The 25884-nt window shown below is 38.3% G+C and overlaps 3 protein-coding genes across 3 annotated transcripts; all 3 read right to left on the minus strand.

Moving 5' to 3' along the window:
* Positions 1-876: 876 nt before the first annotated feature.
* Positions 877-3761, minus strand: LOC144664457 (calcium homeostasis modulator protein 6-like). Its single transcript, XM_078525581.1, has 3 exons — positions 3636-3761; positions 1840-2134; positions 877-1032 (listed from the first exon to the last, which is right to left on the minus strand). Exons 1-3 carry the CDS (start codon positions 3755-3757, stop codon positions 877-879), a joined length of 573 nt encoding a protein of 190 aa, XP_078381707.1. The 5' UTR covers positions 3758-3761.
* A 22-nt stretch (positions 3762-3783) lies between these two features.
* Positions 3784-9327, minus strand: LOC144664448 (calcium homeostasis modulator protein 5-like). The gene is made up of 3 exons (XM_078525568.1): positions 8857-9327; positions 7137-7431; positions 3784-6112 (listed from the first exon to the last, which is right to left on the minus strand). Exons 1-3 carry the CDS (start codon positions 9066-9068, stop codon positions 5705-5707), a joined length of 915 nt encoding a protein of 304 aa, XP_078381694.1. The 5' UTR covers positions 9069-9327; the 3' UTR covers positions 3784-5704.
* Positions 9328-14119: 4792 nt separating this feature from the next.
* On the minus strand, positions 14120-23662 carry LOC144664638 (uncharacterized). Its single transcript, XM_078525806.1, has 6 exons — positions 23556-23662; positions 23252-23322; positions 20602-21433; positions 19607-19834; positions 17749-17880; positions 14120-17297 (listed from the first exon to the last, which is right to left on the minus strand). The coding sequence occupies exons 2-6, from the start codon at positions 23273-23275 to the stop codon at positions 16828-16830; spliced, it is 1686 nt and encodes a 561-aa protein (XP_078381932.1). The 5' UTR covers positions 23276-23322; positions 23556-23662; the 3' UTR covers positions 14120-16827.
* Positions 23663-25884: the final 2222 nt, after the last annotated feature.

The raw sequence follows: 25884 nt of genomic DNA on the forward strand, positions 1-25884 counted from the left end.
AAATTAAAATGCAGAGCGCAAGAGCAACATTTATTACTGTTGAAGTAACCGGCTTGTTTGTATCTTGTTTTCTGTTTTCCCTTCTATACGTTACAACCCAAATAATGCATGCTAATTTTTGTAACTACTCAGCTCATTTAGTTTTTACTATTCTAACTATTTTTTCTGCCTAATTGTTAATGTTTTGCCCGTTTTTCATGTTTTTTTATATTGGACTTGTGCCAAAATAAAGTGGTTGCTGTATCCAAGAGCCTTTTTACATGATGCCGGAATGACTTTCATTCCGGAATGAGTTCATTCCATTCCCATATATTTCTCTGTTTCTGTTTTCATGATACCGAGATAATTTTGTTGCCGCACAAGTCATTCCGGAATGAGTTCATTCCGTTTTTTATTCCGGAATGAAACTTTCGTTCTGGAATGACATCTCGGGCCATGTAAACACAAAACGAATTTCGTTCCTAGATGAAGCTGCATCTTATGAAACCGCATACGGAGGCCACAGTTTGAACTTAGAGCGAAAAAACGTAAATTTGTTTCCCGTTTAGCCCATAGAAGAAGCACTACGGTCAAATTACTCGCCAAAATTGCAGATTTGGCCATAAATGTGGACAATCATATGTTTGCCCGAAACACGCCCCATCTTTGTTTTTTTATTTCGCGCGAACGCCACTCACGTTACAACGCTTAATTTTTGAGCCGGTCGACTTTGATATGTATATGCAGTATTCCGGAATCATGTAAAAGGGCCCTTACAGTCTCACATGGAGAATATTTCTCATTGATCAAAGTGTTCACAGGTGCGTGGAATCCATCAGCTGCAGCTCAGTGTCGTCATCATCAAGATCCAATCGGTTGTATCTTCCGTTTCTGTTCTCAAAACTCGTCACTGTTCGGAAGTGTATCGTCTACGAAACAGCATCTCCGAATGCAAACGAGGCCCAGCGAAAACAGAGTGGCCGCAACCAGGATACCAAAGCCAAGGATCTGGGACTGCATGTGGACTTTAAGGAGGCTTCCCTCGGATGGTTTCTAAGGGAACAGGAGAAGTCAACAGTAAGTTTAGTGACAAAAAATTCGAAATACTGAACATGGAAATGTGAGCTAAACTCGGATATTCAAATCGACGATAGGGGGAAATTCTTGATGGTGAAAACCCTGTGGCCCTCTCTTCCCCATTCTGTATTAAACTGATTAAATAAAACTAAAGTTTTTTTGCCTGTTGTAGTTCCCCATTATCTTACTACGCTTTGAAATTCGTGGGTTTATTTCAGCACTTAAAACTACTACAGTCGATGCTCTCGTATTAAAGCAACCATGTCGGGAATTCGAAAACGTGTGAGGGTATTATTTAAGTGTCAAGCTATCCAAATAATTGTAAAAAAGTACATGTAAATGTTATTTATAGTGATCATGAATTTAGATTCATATCTCTTCAAGATCGCTATGTAGGCTACAGGCATGCCACTGAAACAGAGGAAATATATTTTAAATGAACATAAATAGTAAAAAATCCCAATTAGCATGTTCGAGGATTTCAACTCAAGACGACAGAGAACAAATCCAGATGGTGGCAGGGTGGAGGTTTTGAACCCGGGACCTCCGGTTTACAACACCAGCGCCCTAAACCACTCGGCCACACGGCCACGCTGCCTCCTTCTGTCTCCTTCTACTTAAAGGGACTGTGTCACGGCTGAGTTAAGTTTATTTAATTAAGTTTTTTTAAATACTCGCTATGAATCTTAATGTTTGCAAAGAAATTTCTTCTATGGATCTAAATGACAAAACTATAGCTTTATTGCAACCAAATATGTCTTTGAAAACTTTTTCCTTTCTTACTTGCAGGTTATCCGTGTAGCACGATGTACAAAGCGAGCCTAAACTGGAACACACGAAAAATTCTCCTTTCATCAACGCGATGGTTATGTAGGCCATCGGAGCGAGGAATGGCTGAAAAACCCACGTCAGTGACTTCATACGGTAATTACATCTTTCCGTCACATGTTGCAGTCGGCTCGTTTTCAGTATAGACTGCCAAAAGCCTCCACTCATCATGAAACCGAGGCCCAAAAGGAATAGTGCGGGGCCCAACATCATAACGAGGCTGTACATGAAGTAATTGGTGCAGGGGCATCTGTCAAAAGAAAAAATGTATAGTTGAGCCATTTTTGTGTGGCTTACACAAGGGGTATTCCACACTTTGTCAGGGACGGCGAACCTTTTTGATGTAGTTTTGGAAAGAAATTATGATCCTCAGCAGTTAGCAGTCAGAGCATAGATTTTTTTCTTCGGCAATCAAATGCAAAACCGCCGTCAAGCTAAAATAGTAGTTTTCTTCAAGATGTTTCCCGTTTTTCACAAGTTTACAATACCTGTTCACTTGGTTTAGGATTGGGTTGTCGTTAATTTAATTTCAGTATGTTAAATTGAGATTTGAGAATCCAGTGCTAGAATGTAGCGGGTGTTTTTGGAGAGGGGTCAGGTTGCTTTAGTTTCTTATCGTCCAGAGAAAAAAGGGAAACTATCATAAAAATTTAGACGAAACGCAAAAGACAGCTCGATTGTTAGGAAAATCACCGTTGCTTGACCACACAAACCCAGAAAATGAGTGTGTTACAAATATACGTCAAAAACTATGGTATCGTTTTTAAAAATTAAAATTATTGTGTCTAGTTTTTTCTCGTGTGGCATTTGATCCACTAACAAATCAAGAGAAATCACATCGAAAATATTTCATTCAATTTGCGTTATCACAACACTTGGACTAAAAGTGCTCATGTAATCGACTTGACTTACAAAGCCAGTAGTATAGGGAGTCACCATACCACCTCGAATTAGACGCTACAGCTGGAGTGCGTGGAGTGTAATGAGTCACGGTAAATTCCGACTGTTACCCAGCGGAAAAAACAAAATGCAACCATGTTCAGGTTTAACTTGACTGATGTTTAAATAAGCTAAGTCTTCAATTTTACTCAGCTAAAATTCTCACACCAGACGCGAAGAAAAGTGAACCGACAAGAAAGAAAAGTCATTCAGCAAACGCTTATTTTGTGTGTTTCTTTCAATACCAATCAATTATTGATCCACGTGGGTTGGTGGTTTTTTAATTCAGTACAAAACACAAAAATGCAGTAAAATTAGTAAAATTAATAGACCAGCTGGAATGTATAGAAAACGAGATTTGATTTCTATAATGCTCTGAACCTTTCGTCAATAATTATCCCGCATTTTTGGCTTTTAAGTTCAAGACTTGATGGCTAGCCCCCTTTTGTTCAAAAATAAATAAATTCAATATCCCACCGGCTCGAAACTGGACAGATGTGCGATTTGTTTTGTTGAATTTATGTTTTAAGCAAAATGGCCTGAAACCAGTGGGAAGACATTTCGACATTATTCGGCATTATTTGTGGATAGAATCTCAATTTCTCTTAACTTTTAGCGCTGATTTATTTATCTTTTCTCACTACAGGCTACAAATAAACTATTTTATTTGTACTTAGTGATTCACCAACCAAAATTTTAAGATTTTAGGATGGAACAAAGATTCCCTCTTTGTATAAGAAATTTAAAATTCAGTTTGGGGAAGCCTAAATGGCAGGGAAAATCACGATTATTTATAAGAACAGGCCGCTTACCTGAGCAATTGTGTTCTTATAAACTCCTCAAATCCATAAACTATTACAAGGATGATTGAATTTTGAATTGGCCCTTTTGTGTGCTTAAACCGTCTTTCAAGAACTTCCAGCAAGTTTTCCATTTTCGCTTCAGTCACTTCCGTCAAAGAGGTCGCCGCTTTCGTTTGTATATCGATTGACGAAGTTGACTTATAAAACTGGTCTGATTTCCATGACGATCTTTGACCAGCTAAAACCAATGATGCAAATGAGCTGAGTGTGCATTGAATGCACACTCAGCTCATTTGCATACGTAACTCGATCATGTTTTTTAGCACCTCGCAGAATCACTGGAAGAACCAAAGTGTTATTTTAATTAGTTGTGCGCCCTAAGAAATATCTTTGCTGACAGATGGTTACAATTCATTGCAAGGGTAAAAAGGTAATTTTAGCTAAGTGGACAGATGACTAAATAATTTCTATTTGACTGCCAATATAGCTGGCGGTATTTTTTCCCCGGGGGGGAGGGGGTACTCCCTATAATGGCCTATACGGGGAGGCTCCGCCCGAAAGGGGTACCTTTTTCAGGCTTTAGGTATATAAAAGGGTAGGGATTTCACAAGTTCAGGTATACGAAAGGGTATAGAAATCTGTCATTTAGGTTTTTGAAAGGGCTTTTAATTAAAATATTTTGAACAGATGCAATTTAAGGCTGTATTATTTCAATTTTTTAAGCGCTACTTGAAAATGACAAGAAAACGTTATGTTTTAAGTCTATACCATGACTTTCAGGTATATGAAAGGGGTACCTTTTTTCATTAATAAGTATATGAAAGGGGTACAATTTCTGGCAAAATGGTATATAAAAGGGTAAGGGGTAAGAGCTCGGGGCGGAGCCTCCCCGTACAAAACTTTTTTGAGTACCCCCCCCCCCCAGGATTTTTTCGCAGGAGGATCGGAAACATCACATGTTCGAAGAATTTAAACACGTAAAGCCGTCATGTTTATAAATCTCCGTAGCCACAAAACGCAAACTAATTTTAAATGCGCTTCTACGGCAACAATGCATGCGCTTTCCACAACTAAAGCTAATCTGCGCTTCTGCATTTTTCGCACAAGGGCAAATGATTTTTTGGGCGGACAATAGCATGAACCTCTTTCTTCAGCACCAAAACACTTTAAGATAAGGCTAAGACAAGGAAAAACGATATACTGTGAATTAATATTATCTAACACAAAGCCTTAGATCAAAAAATCCCCTTGACAAATTAAAATGCAGAGCGCAAAAGCAACATTCATTACTGTTTAAGTAACTACTTGTTTGTATCTTGTTTTCTGTTTTCCCTTCTATACGTTACAACCCAAATAATGCATGCTAATTTTTGTAACTACTCAGCTCATTTAGTTTTTACTATTCTAACTATTTTTTCTGCCTAATTGTTAATGTTTTGCCCGTTTTTCATGTTTTTTTATATTTGACTTGTGCCAAAATAAAGTGGTTGTTGTTGTTGTTTGTTAAAGCTACGAGTATCTCTAGTGTCCAAGAGCCTTTTTACATGATGCCGGAATGACTTTCATTCCGGAACGAGTTCATTCCATTCCCATATATTTCTCTGTTTCTGTTTTCATGATACCGAGATAATTTTGTTGCCGCACAAGTCATTCCGGAATGAGTTCATTCCGGTTTTTATTCCGGAAAGAAACTTTACTTCTGGAATGACATCTCGGGCCATGTAAACACAAAACGAATTTCGTTCCGAGATGAAGCTGCATCTCATGAAACCGCATACGGAGGCCACAGTTTGAACTCGGAGCGAAAAAACGTCAATTTTTTTCCCGTTTAGCCCATAGAAGTAGCACTACGGTCAAATTACTCGTCAAAATTGCAGATTTGGCCATAAATGGGGACAATCATATGTTTGCCCGAAACACGCCCCATCTGTGTTTTTTATCTCGCGCGAAAGCCACTCACGTTAAAACGCCTAATTTTTGAGCCGGTCGACTTTGATATGTATATGCAGCATTCCGGAATCATGTAAAAGGGGCCCCTACAGTCTCACATGGAGAATATTTCTCATTGATCACAGTGTTCACAGGTGCGTGGAATCCATCAGCTGCAGCTCAGTGTCGTCATCATCAAGATCCAATCGGTTGTATCTTCCGTTTCTGTTCTCAAGATGAATGACAGCATTCAACGCTTCTTTGGCTTTGTGAAATGATTCTCGCACATCTCTGTGGGTTCTAATCTGAAACGCGTCGTTGATCCTCTTCTTTAAGTCTTCTTCCACCGCTACGTGTAGTCTCTCTCGGAATAACTTCCCAAGTATATCTTTCTCGAGTTCGTCAAACTCGTCACTGTTCGGAAGTGTATCGTCTACGAAACAGCATCTCCGAATGCAAACGAGGCCCAGCGAAAACAGAGTGGCCGCGATCAGGATGCCAAAACCAAGGATCTGGGACTGCATGTGGACTTTAAGGAGGCTTCCCTCGGATGGTTTCTAATCGAGGTAAAAAAAAAAAAAAGGTAAAGTCTGTGTTCGAGCCAAGTGGCCCATACAGCCGGAGCTTATCCCGGTTTCCGTATCATTAAGCGACTGAGAGTATTGCTACTCCCCCCTGGATGGGATGCCAGTCCATCGCAGGGATTACCCCCTATTTATACACCTGGGTGGAGAGAGGCACTGTGAGAGTAAAGTGTCTTGCCCAAGAACACAACGCAGCGCCCCGGCCAGGACTCGAACCCGAGCCGTTCGACTCGGAGTCGAGCGCGCTAACCATTAGGCCACCGCGCCTCACACATTCTAATCGAGGTAGGAGTAAAAAAAACAGTAAGTTTAGTGACAAAAGAACTCGAAATACTGAACATGGAAATGTGAGCTAGACTTGGATATTCAAATCGAAGATAGGGGGAACTTCTTGAGGGTGGATAACCCTGGGGCTCCTCCCTTCTCCATTCCGTATTCAAACAACTAAAGTTTTTTTTTGCCTGGTGTAGTTCCCCATTATCTTACTAGGGATAACGCTTGGATATTCCGGCATAGGTTTATTTCAGCACTTAAAATTACTAAAGTCGAAGCTGTCGCAAGCGACCGCCTCGGGAATTCGAAAAAGTGCTAGGGTATTATTTAAGTGTCAAACTATCCAAATAATTGTAAAAATGTACATGTAAACAAACGTTGTTTACAGTGGTCATGCACTTAGGCACCATATCTCTTCCAGATAGCTAGTTTACAGGCATGCCACTAAAACAGAGGAAATAAATATTTTAAATGAAAATAACATACTTAAAAATCCCAACTAGCAGGAGGCAGACCAGTTGGCTATATACAAAGCGTCATCGAGGATTTGAACTCGGGACAACCGAGAAACAAATCCAGCTAGTGGTAGGGTGGAGGGTTTGCACCCGAGACCCCCGGATTACAACCCTAGCACCCATAACCACTCGACCACGCTGCCTCCTTCTGCGTCCTTTTTCTCAATTGCAATTGAAAACTACGTTGACGGTCTTTCTTTCTTACTTACTTTCAGAATATCCGTGTAGCACGATGTACAAAGCGAGCCTAAACTGGAACACACGAAAAAGTCTCCTTTCATCAAGGCGATGGTTATGTAGGCCATGGGGGCAAGGAATGGCTGAAAGAGCCTCGTTAGTGACTTCATACGGTAGTTACATCTCTCCGTCACATGTTGCAGTCGGCTCGTTTTCAGTATAGACTGCCAAAAGCCTCCACTCATCATGAAACCGAGGCCCAAAAGGAATAGTGCGGGGCCCACCATCATAACGAGGCTGTACATGAAGTAATTTGTGCAGGGGCATCTGTCAAAAGAAAACAATGTATAGTTGAGCCATTTTTGTGTGGCTCACACAAGGGGTATTCCACACTTTGTCAGGAACGGCGAACCTTTTTGATGTAGTTTTGGAAAGCAATTATGATCCTCAGCAGCTAGCAGTCAGCTGCATAAATTTTTTCTTCGGCAATCAAACACCAAACCGCCCTCAAGCTAAAATGGTAGTTTTCTTCAAGATGTTTCCCGCTTTTCACAAGTTTACAATACCTGTTCACTTGGTTTATGATTGGGTTGTCGTTAATTTAATTTCAGTATGTTAAATTGAGATTTGAGAATCCAGTGCTAGAATGTAGCGGGTGTTTTTGGAGAGGGGTCAGGTTGCTTTAGTTTCTTATCGTCCAGAGAAAAAAAGGAAAACTATAATATTTAGATTAAGACGAAACGCAAGAGACAATTCGATTGTTTTTAGGAAAATTGCCAATGCTTGACCACACAAACACAGAAAATGAGTTTGTTACAAATATACGTCAAATACTATGGTATCGTTTTTAAAAATTAAAATTATTGTGTCTAGTTTTTTTCTCGTGTGGCATTTGATCCACTAACAAATTAAAAGAAATCACATCGCAAATATTTCATTTAATTTGTGCTATCACAACACTTGCACTAATAAAGCCAAATAGTTAACTTGGCGAATGTATAAATAAGTTAATAAATCTTTAACTTTACTCAGCTAAAATTCTCACACCAGACGCGAATTGGGAGAAACGTGAACGGAGAAGAAACAAACTCATTCCGCTGAGCACACACTTATTTTGTATATTTTTTTCAGTACCAATCAATTATTAATCCACATGTGCTGGCGGTTTTTCAATTCAGTACAAAACAAAAAAATGCAGTAAAATTAGTTAAATTAATAGACCAGCTGGACTGTATAGAAAACGAGCTTTGATTTCTATAATTTTCAGAATCTTTCGTCAATAGGTTTCCAGCACTTTTATCTTTTAAGTTTAAGAGTTGATGCCTAGCCCCCTTTTGTTCAAAAATAAATAAATTCAACATCCCACCGGCTCGAAACTGGACAGATGTGCGATTTGTTTTGTTGAATTTCTGTTTAAAATAAAATGGCCTGAAACCAGTAAGAAGAGAAACATTTCGACTTTATTTGTGGAAAGAATTTCAATTTCTTTTAACTTTTAGCGCTGATTTATTTATCTTTTCTCACTACAGGCTACAAATAAACTATTTTATTTGTACTTAGTGATTCACGAACGAAATTTCAAGATTTTAGCATGGAACAATGATAGATTCTCCCTTTGTGTAAGAAATTTAAAATCACGACCTCACAAGTGAACAGACACACAGTAATTCCGAGTAATTTTAGTTCGATTCAGTTTGGGAGAACTTAAATGGCAGGGAAAATCACGATTATTTATAAGAACAGACCGCTTACCTGAGCAATTGTGTTCTTATGAACTCTTCAAATCCATAAACTATTACAAGGATGATTGAATTTTGAATTGGTCCTTTTGTGTGCTTAAACCGTCTTCCAAGAACTTCCAGCAAGTTTTCCATTTTCGCTTCAGTCACTTCCGTCAAAGAGGTCGCCGCTTTCGTTTGTATATCGATTGACGAAGTTGACTTATAAAACTGATCTGATTTCATCTCCCGGCCTCAGCCTATGAAAAAACTGTGAATAATAATCTTGTTAGGCAAATTATCTTGGGATGTTATCAATAACTTTACTTATGGCATGTATTGTTTTGAGGTATTCATATGGGTTTTTGCTTCCGCGCAACTGGCTGGGACATTGACCGCAGAAATATATCTCCAAGAAAAGTCGGCGTTCCAGTATGAAAATGAGTTATGACACTTCATGAATCTTTCATGTCTGTGTTTATATTTGTACAGACGGAAAGCAAGCACTTTCCTACGACTTATATTATACAACTCACTGGACAGCTAAAAGTTTCGAGAAGTATTCGAACGCAGTCATTTGTAAAGAAAATTCACACTCAGATTTTTCATTCTTTAGTACTTATCGGGCTGATCGGAACGAAATCACATCTGTTCATGTCAACAAAACGTTTCGAAAAGTAATAAAACTTTGGGGGGGAAGAGCTAAGCATCCTACAAGAGCTTTTGAAGTGCTGTTAAACTGAAAACTTGATACATTTTGAGCATGGCCGAGTTTGAAAATATTTCAAATCCAGCGTTCTTTTGACCAGTATTAACTAAGCTAAAAGTCAAGCCCTTAAAGTATAGACTTGTTAAAATGGACGAATACTAAAATCATGTCAATCACCTATAAGAGTATTCAATAAAAGTCCTTGCACTCAAGTAATCATGATATTCCGAGTCGGGAATCATTAACTTTGCTTCAAAACGTTTCTTTGCAATTCAGTAAAGTTTTCGTAGGGCAAACAACGGTTTTTGGGATGCCGAACGCTAAAACAACAAACAAACTGAACTAAAACGGAAAAGAAGGAGAAAGGAAAACAAGAAATAACCAAAGAAAAAAAAATCAAAATGGAATTTCTTGGGGAGGAATTAGTCAGCCCCCAAACCTGATTGACAGTGATTCCTTGGTCTTCAATAGACTCAAATCTTCACCTGGGGGAGAGGGCGGGAGAGGTTATTCGGCCCCAAGCCAGCTCTCTAAGAGCGCGTACTCTGCTATAGATCAGTTGAAATGGACTTAAATCAGCATCACGTGGGAAAAGTGCTTCAAAACAATCTAAGCTTTGAAGAGATTTCAAATCCAGCGTTTTTTCCAGTATTTAGTTTGGATAATTATGATTTGTTCAAAAAGTAAAGATTGCTCTCAGCTCGTAGCAAATACAGCTCTCTGTCTACAAGTACAAGATATAGCAGAATCTAGGATTTATCAGTCAACGATCCGTATCATTTAAGCTTGGTTCTCATATGATCGTCCCGATCGTCTCTGTCGCTTCAAAAAGTTTGCTTGCTCCAATCACCTCAGACTTTGCAAACGACAGAAGCGACAGAGACGATCGGGGCGATCATATGAGAACCAGCCTTTAGGCCCCGTCCGGGAGCCCGTCCACAGTAATCCGGAAAAAAATTGGAAAAAGGAGAAATTTGAAAATGCCGTATAATATATTTCCGTCCACACTAGACCGGCCGATAAATTTAAAAACGCATTCTATTTTGGTCAAGAACGGATAAAATGCGTTCCTAAATACTCACTTTAAAGAGCGCTTGCAAAACTGAGTTCCTATTTCAAACTGTTTTCCATCCGAGCAAAGCCGGCGTGTTCAAATAAGCGGTCCACTTTGAAGAGCGTTTTCGAAAGATCCGTTAATGGTGGACAATTTTTAATTTGGACGGCTGGCCAAACCAGAGAAAAAAAAAAGATGTGTTTTCGAATTAGTCCGGGTTAGTGTGGACGGGGCCTTAGTGCCGCTCTAAAACGCATTATGTTTATTTCAAGAAGTTATGGGGCTCCCAAAGGCTGTGTAAGTGGTATTAGAGAATCCATGCACCTGCTTTAGTAAATGTTTAAATAGATAAATATAATATAGCGGGTGTATGCAATTCTCGTGAGTCGCGGGTCAAGTGTCGCAGATCACGGGTTATCGGTAATTTTTTGCTGCTCGCGAGTGAACTGATTTTGCAAGTAAATTTGTGTTCCACAGTGAAAATGAAGAAAGGAATCGAGGAATGCGCATAAGCCGAGCCTAATGTATCTAAGGTAGCCACAAATGCGAAGGAGTCAAGTTGAGATTGGCACCGTTTTGTCTACAGTTACCACTGGTGATGGTTTCTATGATAGCAATGAAGTTTTAAGGGAAAATGTCACAAAACGTCCCTGGCGCCATACTTACATGATAACCTTAGAAATGATTGCAGCAGCTCAACGTTAGAGGGCGGTATCAAAGTAACAAATATAACGGTTGAAGTTTCGTATTTCACGACTGTATAACTACCTAATAATATACAACCCCCCCATCGTTTCATAAGCGACTCTGAGCGTGGTCTGAAAAAACTGGCCAATAGCTTATTTTTCTCTCAATCAAATAAACACCCCACATAGAAGAGCTGCAATGTATTTGCATTTTGCATAATGCTGTAGAAAGCCATTCAGCTGCTTCGCTACCAGTATTAATTTCATCGCTGTGGTTAAACAGGCGCTGGTCAAGCCTACGGCCAAGGTCTTTAAAACAATAAATGACCGGCAGTGGATTTTTTTTAATTCTTGTAAATCAAGAGAACTTAGCCAATCCAAAAAAATTGCTAAGCGATTCAAAAGAGCGCCATAGATCTCAAATTCAACTGGTTCTTGGTTTACATATACGCTGGGCATAGAATACGAAGCAATGAGTTGTGACGCTTGACACAGTTGGTAGTTCTGAACCATATGGCCGTCCTTAAAGGGACCGTGTCACGGATTTTAGCCAAACTTAGGCATAGGAAATGACCATCAAATTTGTTTAAATGTATAAAATAACCTCTTAAAACAGTGAAGGAATATTTAAATAACACACCAAATGCAAAAGAAGGTTCGGATGGCCAAAAGTGTCAAAGATTGAAACGGATTGCGATGTGGGCTTTTGAAATATGGTCCGGCGGAACAGTTTTCAAAGTTAAGGTCATTGCCCTGTATTGCATTGCGCATCCTTACTGCGCAGAATTTTACGCGTATTTAGTGCGCGCGCGCGCGCGAACATCAACAAAATGGCGGCTTTTTTCTCTATGTGGCTTAGTCCGCGAGAGAAGTAAATTGTCACTTTCTCCTAAACGAGTCTGGTGACCTATCAATTTTTTCTCATTTTTTTGGTGTAGTGATCAAATTCTTTCTGTAAAATGAAAACAGATCAATTCATGTGTTTGAAAAATAAATTATCGCTAAAAAAGTGTACTTTGCCAGTACTCGCAGAGGAATTATAAAGGAATTATATGGAATATACATGGTCTTCCTGCTCCTAAACGAATTTGGTGACCCCCCTTTTTTATTTCAAAATTTAAGTTCCCTCAAAGTAATAAACCAGTAAGCGAAGTTTGGTTAAAAAATTGTGTTCAGTTCTATTTCAGGGCAATGACCTTAATCTTGTCTGCTTGTAACTTTCATTTATGACGCCCGGGAGACACATTAAGCTGCAATGAAGCTATGGTTTTGTCATTTAGTATCAAAGAATTAATTTCTTTGCAAACATTTAGTTTCATAGCGAATATTTGGCAAAATTTAACAACATAAGATTAACTTAGCCGTGACATAGTCCCTTTAAATCAGCATTGTCATTTGTGTGGCCTTTGCCAAAAAAAAAAAACAGAAACGAACAATGTAGCGTTACCTACGATAAACGACGGTTACAGCCAAAGGAAACGTTTCACAAAGGCTTTAGCTCCGCGAGATAATTCAGTTTCAGTGAACTATCGTATGCCTTTAAGGTGCTCTGAGGCTGTGGTCGTCTTTTGACGAGGCTTCATGTTAAGACATTGAGGACCATTCATTTTTTATGAGGTAGGGGAGAGGGGGGGGGGGGGGGCATGAAAAAAAATATGGCTTCAAAGGGGGGCGGGGCAGCCAAATGTTGGACGTTTTGACATGGTCTGTAAATATGATCATTGAAAATAATTATACTTTTTAAGTGTTGTAATAGTCCGTTGTAACGGTCCCTTGGGGGGTGAAAACGTAACAAACCGCTTAGAAACAGCAACAACGGCGACGTATATTTCAAAAGGAAAAGAACCAAGAGTGAATATTTAACAATTATTCCATGAGCCCGCGTTGGATACGAGGTGGTAAATAGCCAACGAGGCGCGAAGCGCCGAGTTGGCTATAACGACTCGTATCCAACAAGGGCGAATGGAATAATTGTTTTATTAAATTCTTCTCAAGTTTAAATCGACTGGACATTTCATTTTGATGTAAACGAAGTGATAGTATGAGGAGGCGCGAAAATTTCTGGCGCGGTGTTCACTTCTTGAGTTGAATGAAACATACGAGGAAAGCGAGCCAGAGAGTTTTCTTTCCAAGATTTTCCTCGAACAATCCCCTCTAAAGTCGTCTAAATATCCTGGAAATTGTGACAACAGTTAAGATTTACGAGAAGATCCGAAGCAAAACCTTTTCTGGAAACTACAAGTCTTGTGCAAGTCGAACGAAGCAAGTGTTTACATTGTACTTCTTTACGGCTCCACGGCTGTCATCAAGACTGCTATATTATTTGAAGCGAAATTCAGCTTAAAGTGGAACAGGTTTGTTGAAGTATAAAAGGACAAAACCAAGATTGAAAGGTAACAAACTTTACGGAAGTGCTGAGCCTAGTTTTATGACGTACACTGAATGAAACTGTGTCAGTTTGCCGTTCTTTCGTAAATTATTTGCTGCTTTTCTACTTTATTGACTCGCTCTTGTTGTGTGTTTACAAGTATTATTAATTAAACTTTTCGCATCAATCCTTTTGTTTTGCGTAGTTAATTTTACTATGGCATTTCTGTGGTTGTGGTAGGCACCGCTGATTATTTCTTGTTCATAAAGTTCGCCAAATTTGCTGTTTTTCAACCATTTTTCCGATGGAACTGTCGCTTCCCGTAGAAAAATTTTAGCTTGGCAAAAGTAACGCAATCATTTTCCAAATAAGGTCAAACTAAGGTATACGAGCTGACAACCGGGATTGAGTGAACCAATCAGAATGCTAGAAATGCAATATCCGTGGCTGAAAATTTAATAATATCGGATATTCATTGTATGACAAGGAAATCAAACGTATATTTTTTTTCTTTTTATTATTCACTTTACCACAAACAAATAATCGGTGATAAAAAAACAAATCAAAACATAGGGCTTTCCACCGTAAATTTTACCTTAGAGCAAAGAAATTTACAAAAAACGGCATCACTGAATACTGGAATGTTTAAACATGTTAACAACTTAATCACTACTTGTCAATGTAAGAATATTCTGGCCCTTTCCCCCACTTGGGGAAAAAGAACTTTAAGCTACCATAAGTGTATACAAAGCTAAAGCTATTCTGTAGATCGACTGCATAATTAAGCACAGTTTTTGACAATAGTAGCAAAAATACGTCGAGCATTATTTTGAAATTGACTACTGCATAAATTTTTCAACATGCATTAAATAGATAAGCGTTTATATAGATTTAAACTTTTTTATCAAATATAACCAAAGAAATTTCTTTTCTAGATAAGTATATTTAACTTACAAATAGTTATTGAAAACAAGGCGATAGAACTCAACTGACGACAACTTGAATAGCCCAGATACATTGCAACATAGTTGATATAATATATATTTACTCTTCCAAGCATCCTATGATCTTTTGATCTGACAGCTTGTATGCAATCATACAAAAGGTGGTCACGTAGTTATCAGGAAAAACATATGTAATGCATATCTATAAATAATACTAGTAGAACGACATGTTGCAGAACTAATTTCCTTCAACGTATTTTCTTACAATAATTCTAAATTGCAATTATCTCATGCAATAATTATTTCAAGAGTGATAACTGTGATTTACTTTCTGTATATCATCCAACATTACAAGATGTATCTGGGCTAAAAGACATTAATCATTGAAAGGAAATTAACTATTGTCGTCAGTGTAAGTTCTTTGCCTTGCATTATTTTTTTTTTAAATTATGAAAATGTTATTACTTACAAGACTTAAAAACATATAACAGACAAGTTTTGATACAAAATCTTAAACTTGCGACAACAACTATCTGTCCATGCTATGAAAATACACGTAACAAAATAATGTAACTTCATTTGAATATACAATATTAATCACCAGAGTTTTAAAACTTGTATCAGGACTATCCTTTGTGGAAAAATATAGAGATACCAAGTCTGTATAAAACAAAAATATACAACTTGATTTGGTCTGTAATTTGAAACATTACACACTACTTGAAAATATGTCCAAGATCCTTCACTTATTTATATGGATTACAGCTTCACTGGAAAAGAAATTTATTTTTGCGAGAGAAAAAACTATTTATAGAATATACAATAAAACATGATATGCTTTAAACCAAAAAGAAGACTGACAACATTTTCAACTTCCCAAGTAATATAATACACCCTGGTTTTTTAAACAACATGGGGGTGTTATAGATGTAGAAAAAAGCCACACCCACTAGAAATTCTGAAGGGGGGGGGGGGGGTATTTTAAAGCCAAAGTTTTTTAAGGAAAGTATAAACTCAAACCATACATTTTTTTGTTGGGGTGGGGAGTGAGTTAAAACCATGACACAATCTGTAGAAAGGGTGTGGCTATTTTCTGAAACCACAAAATCAGGACCAATCAACTTCACCTGTGGGCTATATAAGCTTGCTTAGATATGAGTGCACCTTTACATACCTCATTCTGCTCTAAGGAAGACCAAGCAATTATATTGTCACAGTTACACATTTATCTGTGATATAATTCAGATTAATAACAAGTGACATAAACACACACTATTCACTTCCACCCTGTAATCAACAAAATAATACCTTGCTAGCATAATCACATGAAAGTGACTCCCTGTATCAAATTACAAAAAATTAACCAAAAGTTAATTCCAGCATACTACAAATACATATTTTATGTCCAAAATTTTTTATGAAAATTGCCAGAGTCCTTGCACTACCAATAACGTTTTTTCTTTGAAAGGGATCATTGATAATAATTTGCTTGTTAAATCCAATATCTTTACTGTTTATTTTCCCAAACTATTTTTTCAATCTAACGAGAAGATTGTGAACCCAAGAAATGAAAGTTGGACAATAACTTCATACTTTCCCAGGTCTGGTTAACTGGTCAAAATATTTGTTACAATTTTTCCAGTTAATTTGTGATACACACCTTACCCTCCCCCTTCTGGTATGTACATATGTAGACTGACTTTACTTAACTTAGTTATAGTGTGGGGGAGGGGGGAGTCATTCTTAAGTTATACTTATAGGTGTATCAAATGGTCTTTGCGAGCATGCGAGCACAGCATTTTTCTTTGCGAGCACGAGCATTGACAAAAATTACCCTTGCGAGCAACGAGCACTTTTTTAAAAGCTACCCCACTAAAAACCGAGCATGCAAGCACTTGTAAAAATGTGCGAGCACGAGCAAACGAGCACCCCCTAAAATTTTGTGAGCATTCCGAGCAAAAGCTTAATTTTGCGAGCATTGCAAAATTTTGAGGATCCATTCACGACCCCTGCTTATGCCAACATACTGTAAATACAAACTAACTCTTCCACTCCCAGAGTGAAACCCCAAGTCAATAATTTTGCTTTGTCACTTTTAAAACTGCAGGCAAGACACTTAATAACACTCACATGAAAGCTTCCAAGCAGTATACTAATGTTACGCTATTCACATTTCAAAAGACAAACTCTAGAGTTTTGCGCTCACTTTTGACCTTGCAAAAAGTGCCAAATCAGAGTAAAAGATTAAACAAATGACTGTAACTTATACCCCTTTCCACAATTAGCAGATGGAGAATTATTATTATATTTACTCCATTCATCCACCAACCATTCTTCAATTACAGTTACCACATCATCCCTTTCCATATCTTCAAGAATGGCTATAAACTTCCCAATGCAGCTATTCTTTTGAGAATCAAATTTCTCTACTATTGTTTTTGTTGGATTCCCCATCTGTTCAAGCAATGCAGTCTCATCTTTGTCTAGGCCAACCTTTTCTCCAAGCAACCGAAAATCATCCCAGAACAGCTGACGGAATTTGTCAAGCTTTATACAAATCTTACTAAAAAATTTGTATGGGATGGAAGACATTCTTTTGCTTAAAAGGCTGTTTAGGAAGTCCTGTGGAATGTCAGCTACTTGCAGGGCTGTGCCAAACATGTGAAGCCCTGTTATTGATGTGCTCTGATCTAGTGCAGATGGCTTTACCAATCCTATTACAAAGAAAAGAAAGGTCAAAACTCTCCAACAAAATGACAAACAGACAGAAACAACAGGCTTGGTTACTTTGCAAACAAATCAATGTCACCGTGATTATATGCTAAATATAAAACAAGAAGCTCACAGAGCTCAGAACTCTGCCTTGCTACTGTAAGTACTGATATAGCTGGTTTTTGCATGAAAGGCATGGTGCAGCACAGTGAGACCTTTGAAAAGGCCAGCTACAAGTCACATAAACATAAAAGTCCAGTAGTGTGCCAACTTGTAGTTTTACCGGTACTCAGACCACCTCAGCAAAAGAATCAATGGTGGCAGTCTTTGCAAAATTCCAGTGTATTGGATGTCAATAAATTTGATGCCTCACTGAATGTATTAAGTACGAAAATTTACCTTTCACAAAAACAGTTCTAACGTGGCATAAAATTTTATAAAAAAATCACATACTTTCTTTGCCAGGTACTTGAACCACCACATCAGCAGACTGCACAGCATTTTGTGAGAATTCATCACAGCCATCCTTGCCAAGGCTATTGGAAGGCAAATAATCTATTGCAGGTATTTCAGTTGCCACAGGAGCTATGGAAGTGAAACATGTCAATATTTTGATTTCTTGCAAAAAGAAATAGAGTCAGCTAATAATTTCTGGGCATAATCAACACAAGACTCTCAAATTCAAGTTGCTTACAAGTGCTGTTCACATGAAACAAAGAAATTATAACAAAATTGTCAGCCAAAGCATACCGTAAAGTTCCGTGTATAAGCCGCACCCGTAGATAAGCCGCACCCTTGATTTGGAAGCTCAAATTTTGGAAAAAAATATACAGACCATAAAGTTTGAAGTTCAAGTGAAGTTCTATTGGTAAACAATCAAGGGCAAACAAGCACAGTTTCGAGACACTGACACGGTGGTTGTTGCAATGTTTAATATAAATTAAGACTTACGAAAGCTAAATTTCACTTGTCATACCTCCTTTTTAGTTTGAGTTCACAATATCTTAAACTTGGATGCTCTCTTGATATCATTTTTTCGAGATTATCACTTTTAAACACTCCTGAAACACTTGAAATTCGTTCGAATCGTTCGCGAATGATGAATGCTTAGTAGCCAAGCTCTAAATTGTATAGAGGAGTCTGGGCATTAAAAACAAACATGGCGGCATTTACTTCGGAAGAAACCACGTTTTTATTTCAAGATTCTTGGAAACTGCTACCCGCAACAGGATTAAAACTTCATGCAGAATAAGGGTTTGTTAATCCAGCAGATGTATTTGCTGTGAAGGTCAATAAAAAACCGAAGCGGTCAGCAATTTGCCTTGTGAGTATTTGCGTTTATCTTGGTGCCTTCTCGCACGCGGCGGAAAGACATGATTCGAAGTGACTGGCACGCTTCACTGCAAACAGCTTTGCAGAGGAACTAAAAGGTAGTGAACAACAACAAAGTTTTCATGACGTCTTGAGAAGTTTTTTTTATGAATATTAATTAGGCCTTTGAGAACTCCAACCAGAGATGTTTCCGTAGATAAGCCGCACCCCCGATTTTTGACTTGAATTTAGAGGAAAAAGGTGCGGCTTATACATGGAACTTTACGGTAAATATATTGTCAGGTATGCATTATTTCAGGGCATGTTGTTGATAGATCGATCACTCACCAGTGCTTTACTAGTTGCAAACTACCCACCCCACTGAAGGTCTCATTGGAAATGGTAAGGCCAGGGGAAAGCCAAAGCTTTTAAAGGGATGTATTCTGGAGGGGTGGGGGGGGGAGGGGGCTCAAACCAATAACCTTCAGTGGGGGGAGGGAGATATGGACATCTTCTGGAACGACACAAATATAACAAAAAGATGTGCAAGGATTATGCAGATAGAGCTGACCAGTTGCTAAAATACAGTTAAACAATAAATGTTGGTACAACAGGGATATTGCCCACTCAGGACTTGAAAAAAAGTGAACTCCAGCTTGCCCTTTGGATAAGCAGCATTTGCTTAAATATTTAACAATAATTTATTCCACGAGCACGCGTTAGATATGAGATGGTAGATAGCCAACGAGGTGCATAGGGCCGAGTTGGCTATAACGATCTCATATCCAACAAGCGCCAGTGGAATAATTGTTTTATTAAAAACGCCCAAAGAATTGCAATATTTTAGCTCCCAAGCTGTTTTCATTGACGCATATCGGCTACCATATTTGTGTTCAATAGTATATGAGCTCATATACTACTACTGCCAACCAATCAAAACGCAGGAATTGCAATATACCATAGCTAGTTTTTAATAATTTTAAATATACAGAAAACTTACTGTATCCTCTTCTTGCTAATCGTTTGATTCTTGGACTGCTTAACAACTTTTTGAAGCCACTCTTGAAATCTGATATTTCCTGTGCCTTGCTTAGATCCTTGAGAGCGCCTGGGTGGGAGTTTGATCTAGGGATTTTAAACGTTGACTTTGATAAAGTTTCAACCGGAACAGAGAGCAGCCGTTCATACATTGGCCTCTTCACTGACTTAGTTGTCATCTTTGCAGAACCTGAAACAAGTCCAGCAGAAGTTGTGAACCATTAAAATGATAGGAAAGGTAAACGTATATTTGTTTGTCTCACAGTGAAATTGTTTTGAGGTGCCGATCCAGATGTTTCGCTAGCCTTCATCAGGTTACTACCTTTATCATCTGATGGAGGACTAGCAGTATTGCAGTCAAAACATTGTGATCTATACTTCAAAGTGATTCTATCATGAGACAAAGGAATACACATTCATCTTTCCTACCTTACACCACAATAACCACATCATCTTTAATGACATTTAAAAGATATTTAGGAGGCTTTGATTGAAATGATTGTGATTAACTAAGATTTGCCAAAAAGAAAATATAAAATTTAGACTAGTACAGTACGATGCAAGAATTCTTTGCTGCTCTGAGTAGCCTTTTGAATATTTCTGTGCCATATTTTTAGTCCCCTTTTACTCCTGAATTTCACTGTCGTAGAGTTCTGACCAAAACAAAATCCTTGTGAAAAGTAATTACTGCAAAACTTACCGTAATTCCCCACTGACAATGATTGTGTAGTTCCATAAATTATCCATACCTCCCCCACAGAAGCTTCAGCTTCATACATTTCCTTACAGTTTCTGGCCTTTGAGACGCCTCCCACCCCCAGGAATTTTCAATCCCTTCTGTGGGGGGAGTATGACCATTTTTGGAACCACACATAAAAAGAATAACTTTATCAAAATAGTTTACTATATGCATTAATAATAGTAATGTGAATAAACTAACAAATTAATGATAATCACCTGAAGCTAAGGTTCCTGGCTCTTTGCCATTTTCTGTCCAAGGACTCCCACTCACATGAACACAAGGAGCTGATTCCAAGTCGTGGTCTAAAATCTCTCTATTGACTTTGAAATGAACGGAATGTCCACCACTTGACCTCATTAGATTACAGAAACAACAACAACACCCTTTGAGGACACTTTTGACTTGTTGCCAGCTATAATACTTCCAGATTACAACAATCAGAACTATGATGACAAGAAATACTGTGGAACTAATTGCAATAGCTGCAATTTCTAAAGCCTTGAGACTTCCTTGACTTGTTGGTTTGTGATCTTGCCTTTTACGATCAGTCGGATTGTGACACTTAACATTGTTTTGTCTGCACTGCTGCTTAGGTGGAAATCCTGAGTCCTCGCACTGTTTTTCGTGGTGTTTATCAACTTCACCACAACACTCACTGCATGGATGACAATCTTCAGTTATCTTGTCCCAGTAAAAACCCTTGTAACAGGTCTTTAAACATTCTGTTGTGTCTTCTTCACTAGTGCATTGTCCTGTCTTATTTTCATGCTTGCCACAGTTTTTACAGCTTTTGCAGGTAGAGTAATCTTGGGTACTAGAGTAATTTACCCCTTTCACACAAGACACACACTTTATCGGTACGCTGATTGGAATACTGGTCCCGCATTGCACATTTAATCCAAGTCCTGGCTGGCATTCTGAAGTTGAACATTTCCAAATAACAGAATGTGTGCCGTTAATTACTCTTTCAATTTCATCAGGTCTGGGTTTCTGACGTTTTGCCTGGACAAAAATGAGCTCAGAGACTGTAATAAAAGCAATTACCACCTGCAATAAAGGAACATAGTCAGTTATTCTGGTCTAAAATAGATATGTTTTGAGCACTCTGGTCTTGCAAAATGGTTTTTATAAGAATGACTTTTTTTTATTATTTATTCATCTGTCTTAAAAAAGGTCATTTTTTGAGGGGGGGGGGGGAATTGGTAGCCTCCCAGATTTTGAACTTTTTAAGCTGGCTTCCCTGTATTTTACAGACCACATGCTCTTTTTGCCCAAATACCTTAAGATTACTACTGTTAGCAGTTATTAATTTTAGCCATCTTTTTAGCGAAATTAAGCAACTATTTTAACTTTAATAGCTATTTGAGGAAAATGTTTAAAAATGTGATATTATGTAAATCAGTTTTTAATAAACATATCGCTAAGATGAAAATTAATGTTCAGTAAAAGAACAAACTCACTTGAAATTGAACAAAAAAAGAAAAACCAAAGTTACAGACATCAATTATAAGAATTTTTCAAGTCGACTATAGACCGATTTACACAACAAGGGTTTTGGCACGGCACTCCTAAATTTCAGTACCTGTGCCTTAAAGTATGGCCCGCCAACTTTCCATTTACAGGACAAAATTGTCTTGTTTTACGACACTCCTAATTTTCTTTTGGGCACTCCTAAAACGAGAAATGGCACCCCCTAATTATTGAGCCTGTCCATCCATGCGTTTGCGGTTTACCGCTTTTAGGCATGCACTTTATGTAAACAGAATGTCGGACATCACACAATGTGCTATTTTCATAAATAGGCTACAGAAGGGAAAAGTGCACTTTCATTTCCTTCTTTTATTGGAAAAATCAAAGACTCAAAATGTTCATTAAGGCCGTGCTTGCGGTTTTAAAGCAGCCAAAATCAAAGGGTTTAATTTATGGATGCCTTTATGATCATCACCAGCACTGTTTTATAAATTTGAGCCAATTCTTTGTACTTTTTTGCTACGTACAGTGATAATTGTATTGTCTTAACACCAAAGATCTCAATCATATACAACATCACCTCCTCTGACCAAGAAACAGCCTGCGGAGTTTTGCGAGCAGTTCGTGTTTTGCCTAAAGAACAAGACACCATCTTGGATTTGCTCCTGTTTTTTATCCACAAGGCTTAGTGAAATTCAGCAAATTTGGGCATGGCACCCCTAAAAAGGGGGCTGGGACTACCTATTCACATGGTCCTAGCCCTCATAACTCCTTTGCCACACCCACCTCGTTTGTTTATACATGACGAGAATCATCCTATTTTAAATTCTAGTTGAATTCGGTGACCCTGAAACGTTACTTAATCTTATCGGAAGCAATTGCTTTTTTTCAGGATTCGTTGTACTTAAAGAAGTTCTAAGTAGTTATCTTAAAAGACGAAAGTAAAATACCGGTAAGCTAACGGGACACAGTTTCAAAATTTTACAGATAAGCTTACAAAAGCTTAAATTCTACACTGGACAAACATGAAAATATGTATATCATAAGTGTGTCTAAGTAAGTCTATATGAAGGTTTTAACAGTTTTCAGTTTTTTCTGACCAGAAATCAAAAGAAAAGAGTGGCTAGTTTAGATGTGTCTGTTAAATTCTGGTTCACACTTATCCATTAAATGCCCAGCTACTGTCAATTTTTACGCTACCGTTAATTCTACGATGACGCTGCACGTAATTAAATATCATCACGTTTACGCATACAAGCAGTAGGTAAATTACTGCAGCTCGCTGCTCCAGCTTATATTTTAAACCTAAAATTACCACCTTTTATCATATTTAATGTTACATAAAAATGCAAACCTTACAGGATTTTAAATTAAGTTAAAATACCTTGTACATACCCAAACGAGTCTAGCTGATTTCATCGGAGTCACGTAGTCCGCCTCATCGCGAAGGCTTTAATTGAAATATTCTGGAATCACACACAAAATACAAACAATTTGAAGAGTAGGTAAGATCAACCGGTAGTGTTTGTTACATCTCAACATCGATCGATATTTCTGCATTAGAAAAAGAGCAATCGTTTGTGCAAGGTACACGAAGATAACCTAATTAAAATTCTTCTAGCAAGTTATCCAAGTTGAAAATTTGCAGAGCCAAAGAACAAGTTAAAAAGTGCTAGATAGTTAACAGCACAAAACTTACCACTTTGAACACTATCAGCTACAGCCAGAATATACCAAATATCAAACCTTCAAAGAGCAATAAATCGGATATTGTCAAATTATCAAATACAAAACCCCAACTTTTCCACACTTCGACAACTTGAGTTGACAACTGCTTTTTGCGGCAGTCGGGGATTCCCCGTATATTCCTCCCGTATTCCCGATTGGCTCGAAACTTTACACGTGACCATATAATGCACCAATCGAAGTGAATTTCATACGCGCTTTTTCGCGGGAAATCAGACCCGAACGAACCCGAACGTGGACTGCAGTTTTTTTGCAACCAGGGGCAACTAATAATATCACATGTCGATACATGTAATAAATGAAGCAGTCATTAGATAAAATATATCTTTGTAGTAATTGATTAAAAACATAATCTCTTTCGGTGTATATAAGTAATCCATACAGTGGATAACTTATATAAACCGTACGGGAAAAACAGATGACTATTAAACACAGCCAACAGGGCACAACATAAAGTCATGTTTTTCCATAATTCGTCCCCGTACTGACAACCTTGATTATGCTGGGTTTGAAATTTTTAATAACTTTTCTGTTTCCTGTTCTTTTCATGAGCGTTTTAAGTTTTTTTTTTATTATTTTGCGCTAAGAGCCTAAGAGTAATGGGTGAATGCACCATATATAGGCATAAATAGATTGTGCCCGGCAACTTTTGAAAAACTTTTAGCATTTTGAGCAACTTTTTGTAGTACCAGCAACCTAGGGCAACTTTTGCCTTCCTTGGCAACTTTTGAGCAACAAATTGATATAAAACCGATCCAAACCATAAAAGGTCGTTTCATTTCGAACTATTTTTATCTTTTTTTATCTTTTTTTAAATGTCTTATTCTTATTTTTTTTATTTTTTATCTATCATTGAAGTTATGTTGAGTTTAGCCTGCGTAGCTGGCGGTATTTTTGGGTTTTAAAACGCGTCCAAGCAAGCGGCGCAGCCGCGAGTGGCTGCGTAGCTGGCGGTATTTTTGGGTTTTAAAGCGCGTCCAAGCAAGCGGCGAAGCCTCCTCCTCCCCAAGCCACTCGCGGCTGCGCCGCTCGTTGTCGCGGCTTCACCGCTTGCTTGTACGCGCTTTATAACCCAAAAATACCGCCAGCTACGCAGGCTATGTTGAGTTTAAAGAGTATATTGGTAACAACAAAGTATTTATATTTCTCATATAACAATGGCTTTTTGGCCTTTTTTAATGATGGTAATAATATTCAGTGGAAATGTTTAAATGGCAACACACAAAACAAAACGACTCTAGAGAGCAAGCAACTTTTCTAAATTTTGGTGGCAACTTTTTGATATTCGAGCAACTTTAGAGCAACTTTTGGGTATGTTGTGAAGCAACTTTTCCTGAATTTACTAGCACAATCTATTCATGCCTAACCATATACCGGTCGCCCTCTGCGGTAAGGGGAGGCATGTGCCGCTGGACAAGGTCCCATTTTTGAACTTCTTGGTTTGTGATGGAGTTCCAATTTTGGTCTTTTTAAACACTTTTAACTATAGAAAGTGCCAACAGACAATATAGCAAAGGAGCCTGATCCTGGTGGATCTGATCAGCAAAATGTGTAGAAACAAAAATGAAAGACCCAACTGCTGGCTAGGGGACTTACATTTTGCCCTATGCCGCGACAAATCGACTGAAACTGTGAAGGTTAGAGCCGATATAAACGACTTTTCCGACGCATGCGTTTACTGGCATGGAATATCTCCACGACTTTCCATCCCAGACCGATCTCGACTTGTTCCATATCAAAAGCACTTGGACCGGCTTCCTCCACACACTGACAAAGCTCTAGACGCTTTCTTGAGTGCAGTCGAGCATGACATTCCTAACCTTTCTTCCAAACCCTTCCTCTCTCCCTGATTCGCCGTGCCGTTAGCACAGTCTAAATCTTATCATCTAATCTAGTTTACTTTGTAACGTTTTTTCTTTAGTTGTTCATTCCCTGATGAAGTCAGGCTGTGCCTGAGGAAATATTGGAAGGAAATTATAATAGTTCAATCCCACCGTACCGTCAGACGCGAAGGATTACCAGCACGTGCCTAGCAATGTAGGCACGAAATGCGTGCAGACCGCTTCAAAGCTCAGTCAGGAGCCCATTAACCTGCCAACAATGCAACGCCAATGGTTTCTGTAACACCGATCAGTACCCATCCCCGTGACAATAGTGAAGAATTGTGTATTTTTACTATCTCAATTTAAATTTAAACTTACGTACAGAGGTCCTGGACCGGATTGCTCAAAGCAAGATTAAGCTAATCCGATATTTAGGGCGAATTTTTATTTCAGTTTTAT

Source organism: Oculina patagonica, chromosome 1, assembly GCF_052425735.1.
Source record: "Oculina patagonica isolate OP01 chromosome 1, crgOcupat, whole genome shotgun sequence".
NCBI lineage: Eukaryota > Metazoa > Cnidaria > Anthozoa > Scleractinia > Oculinidae > Oculina > Oculina patagonica.

Excerpts from the sequence above, each read along its gene's own strand:
- LOC144664457 (XM_078525581.1), bottom strand. The coding sequence starts at position 3,757 with ATGGAAAACTTGCTGGAAGTTCTTGAAAGACGGTTTAAGCACACAAAA. Across the intron at positions 2,135-3,635 it reads ATAAGAACACAATTGCTCAG|ATGCCCCTGCACCAATTACT; the intron begins GTAAGCGGCCTG and ends TTCTTTTGACAG. Across the intron at positions 1,033-1,839 it reads GCTACACGGATAACCTGCAA|AAACCATCCGAGGGAAGCCT; the intron begins GTAAGAAAGGAA and ends CTGTTCCCTTAG.
- LOC144664448 (XM_078525568.1), bottom strand. The coding sequence starts at position 9,068 with ATGAAATCAGATCAGTTTTATAAGTCAACTTCGTCAATCGATATACAA. Across the intron at positions 7,432-8,856 it reads ATAAGAACACAATTGCTCAG|ATGCCCCTGCACAAATTACT; the intron begins GTAAGCGGTCTG and ends TTCTTTTGACAG. Across the intron at positions 6,113-7,136 it reads GCTACACGGATATTCTGAAA|AAACCATCCGAGGGAAGCCT; the intron begins GTAAGTAAGAAA and ends TACCTCGATTAG.
- LOC144664638 (XM_078525806.1), bottom strand. The coding sequence starts at position 23,275 with ATGAAATCAGCTAGACTCGTTTGG. Across the intron at positions 21,434-23,251 it reads AATCAGCTAGACTCGTTTGG|GTGGTAATTGCTTTTATTAC; the intron begins GTATGTACAAGG and ends CCTTTATTGCAG. Across the intron at positions 17,298-17,748 it reads TCAAGTACCTGGCAAAGAAA|GATTGGTAAAGCCATCTGCA; the intron begins GTATGTGATTTT and ends TCTTTGTAATAG.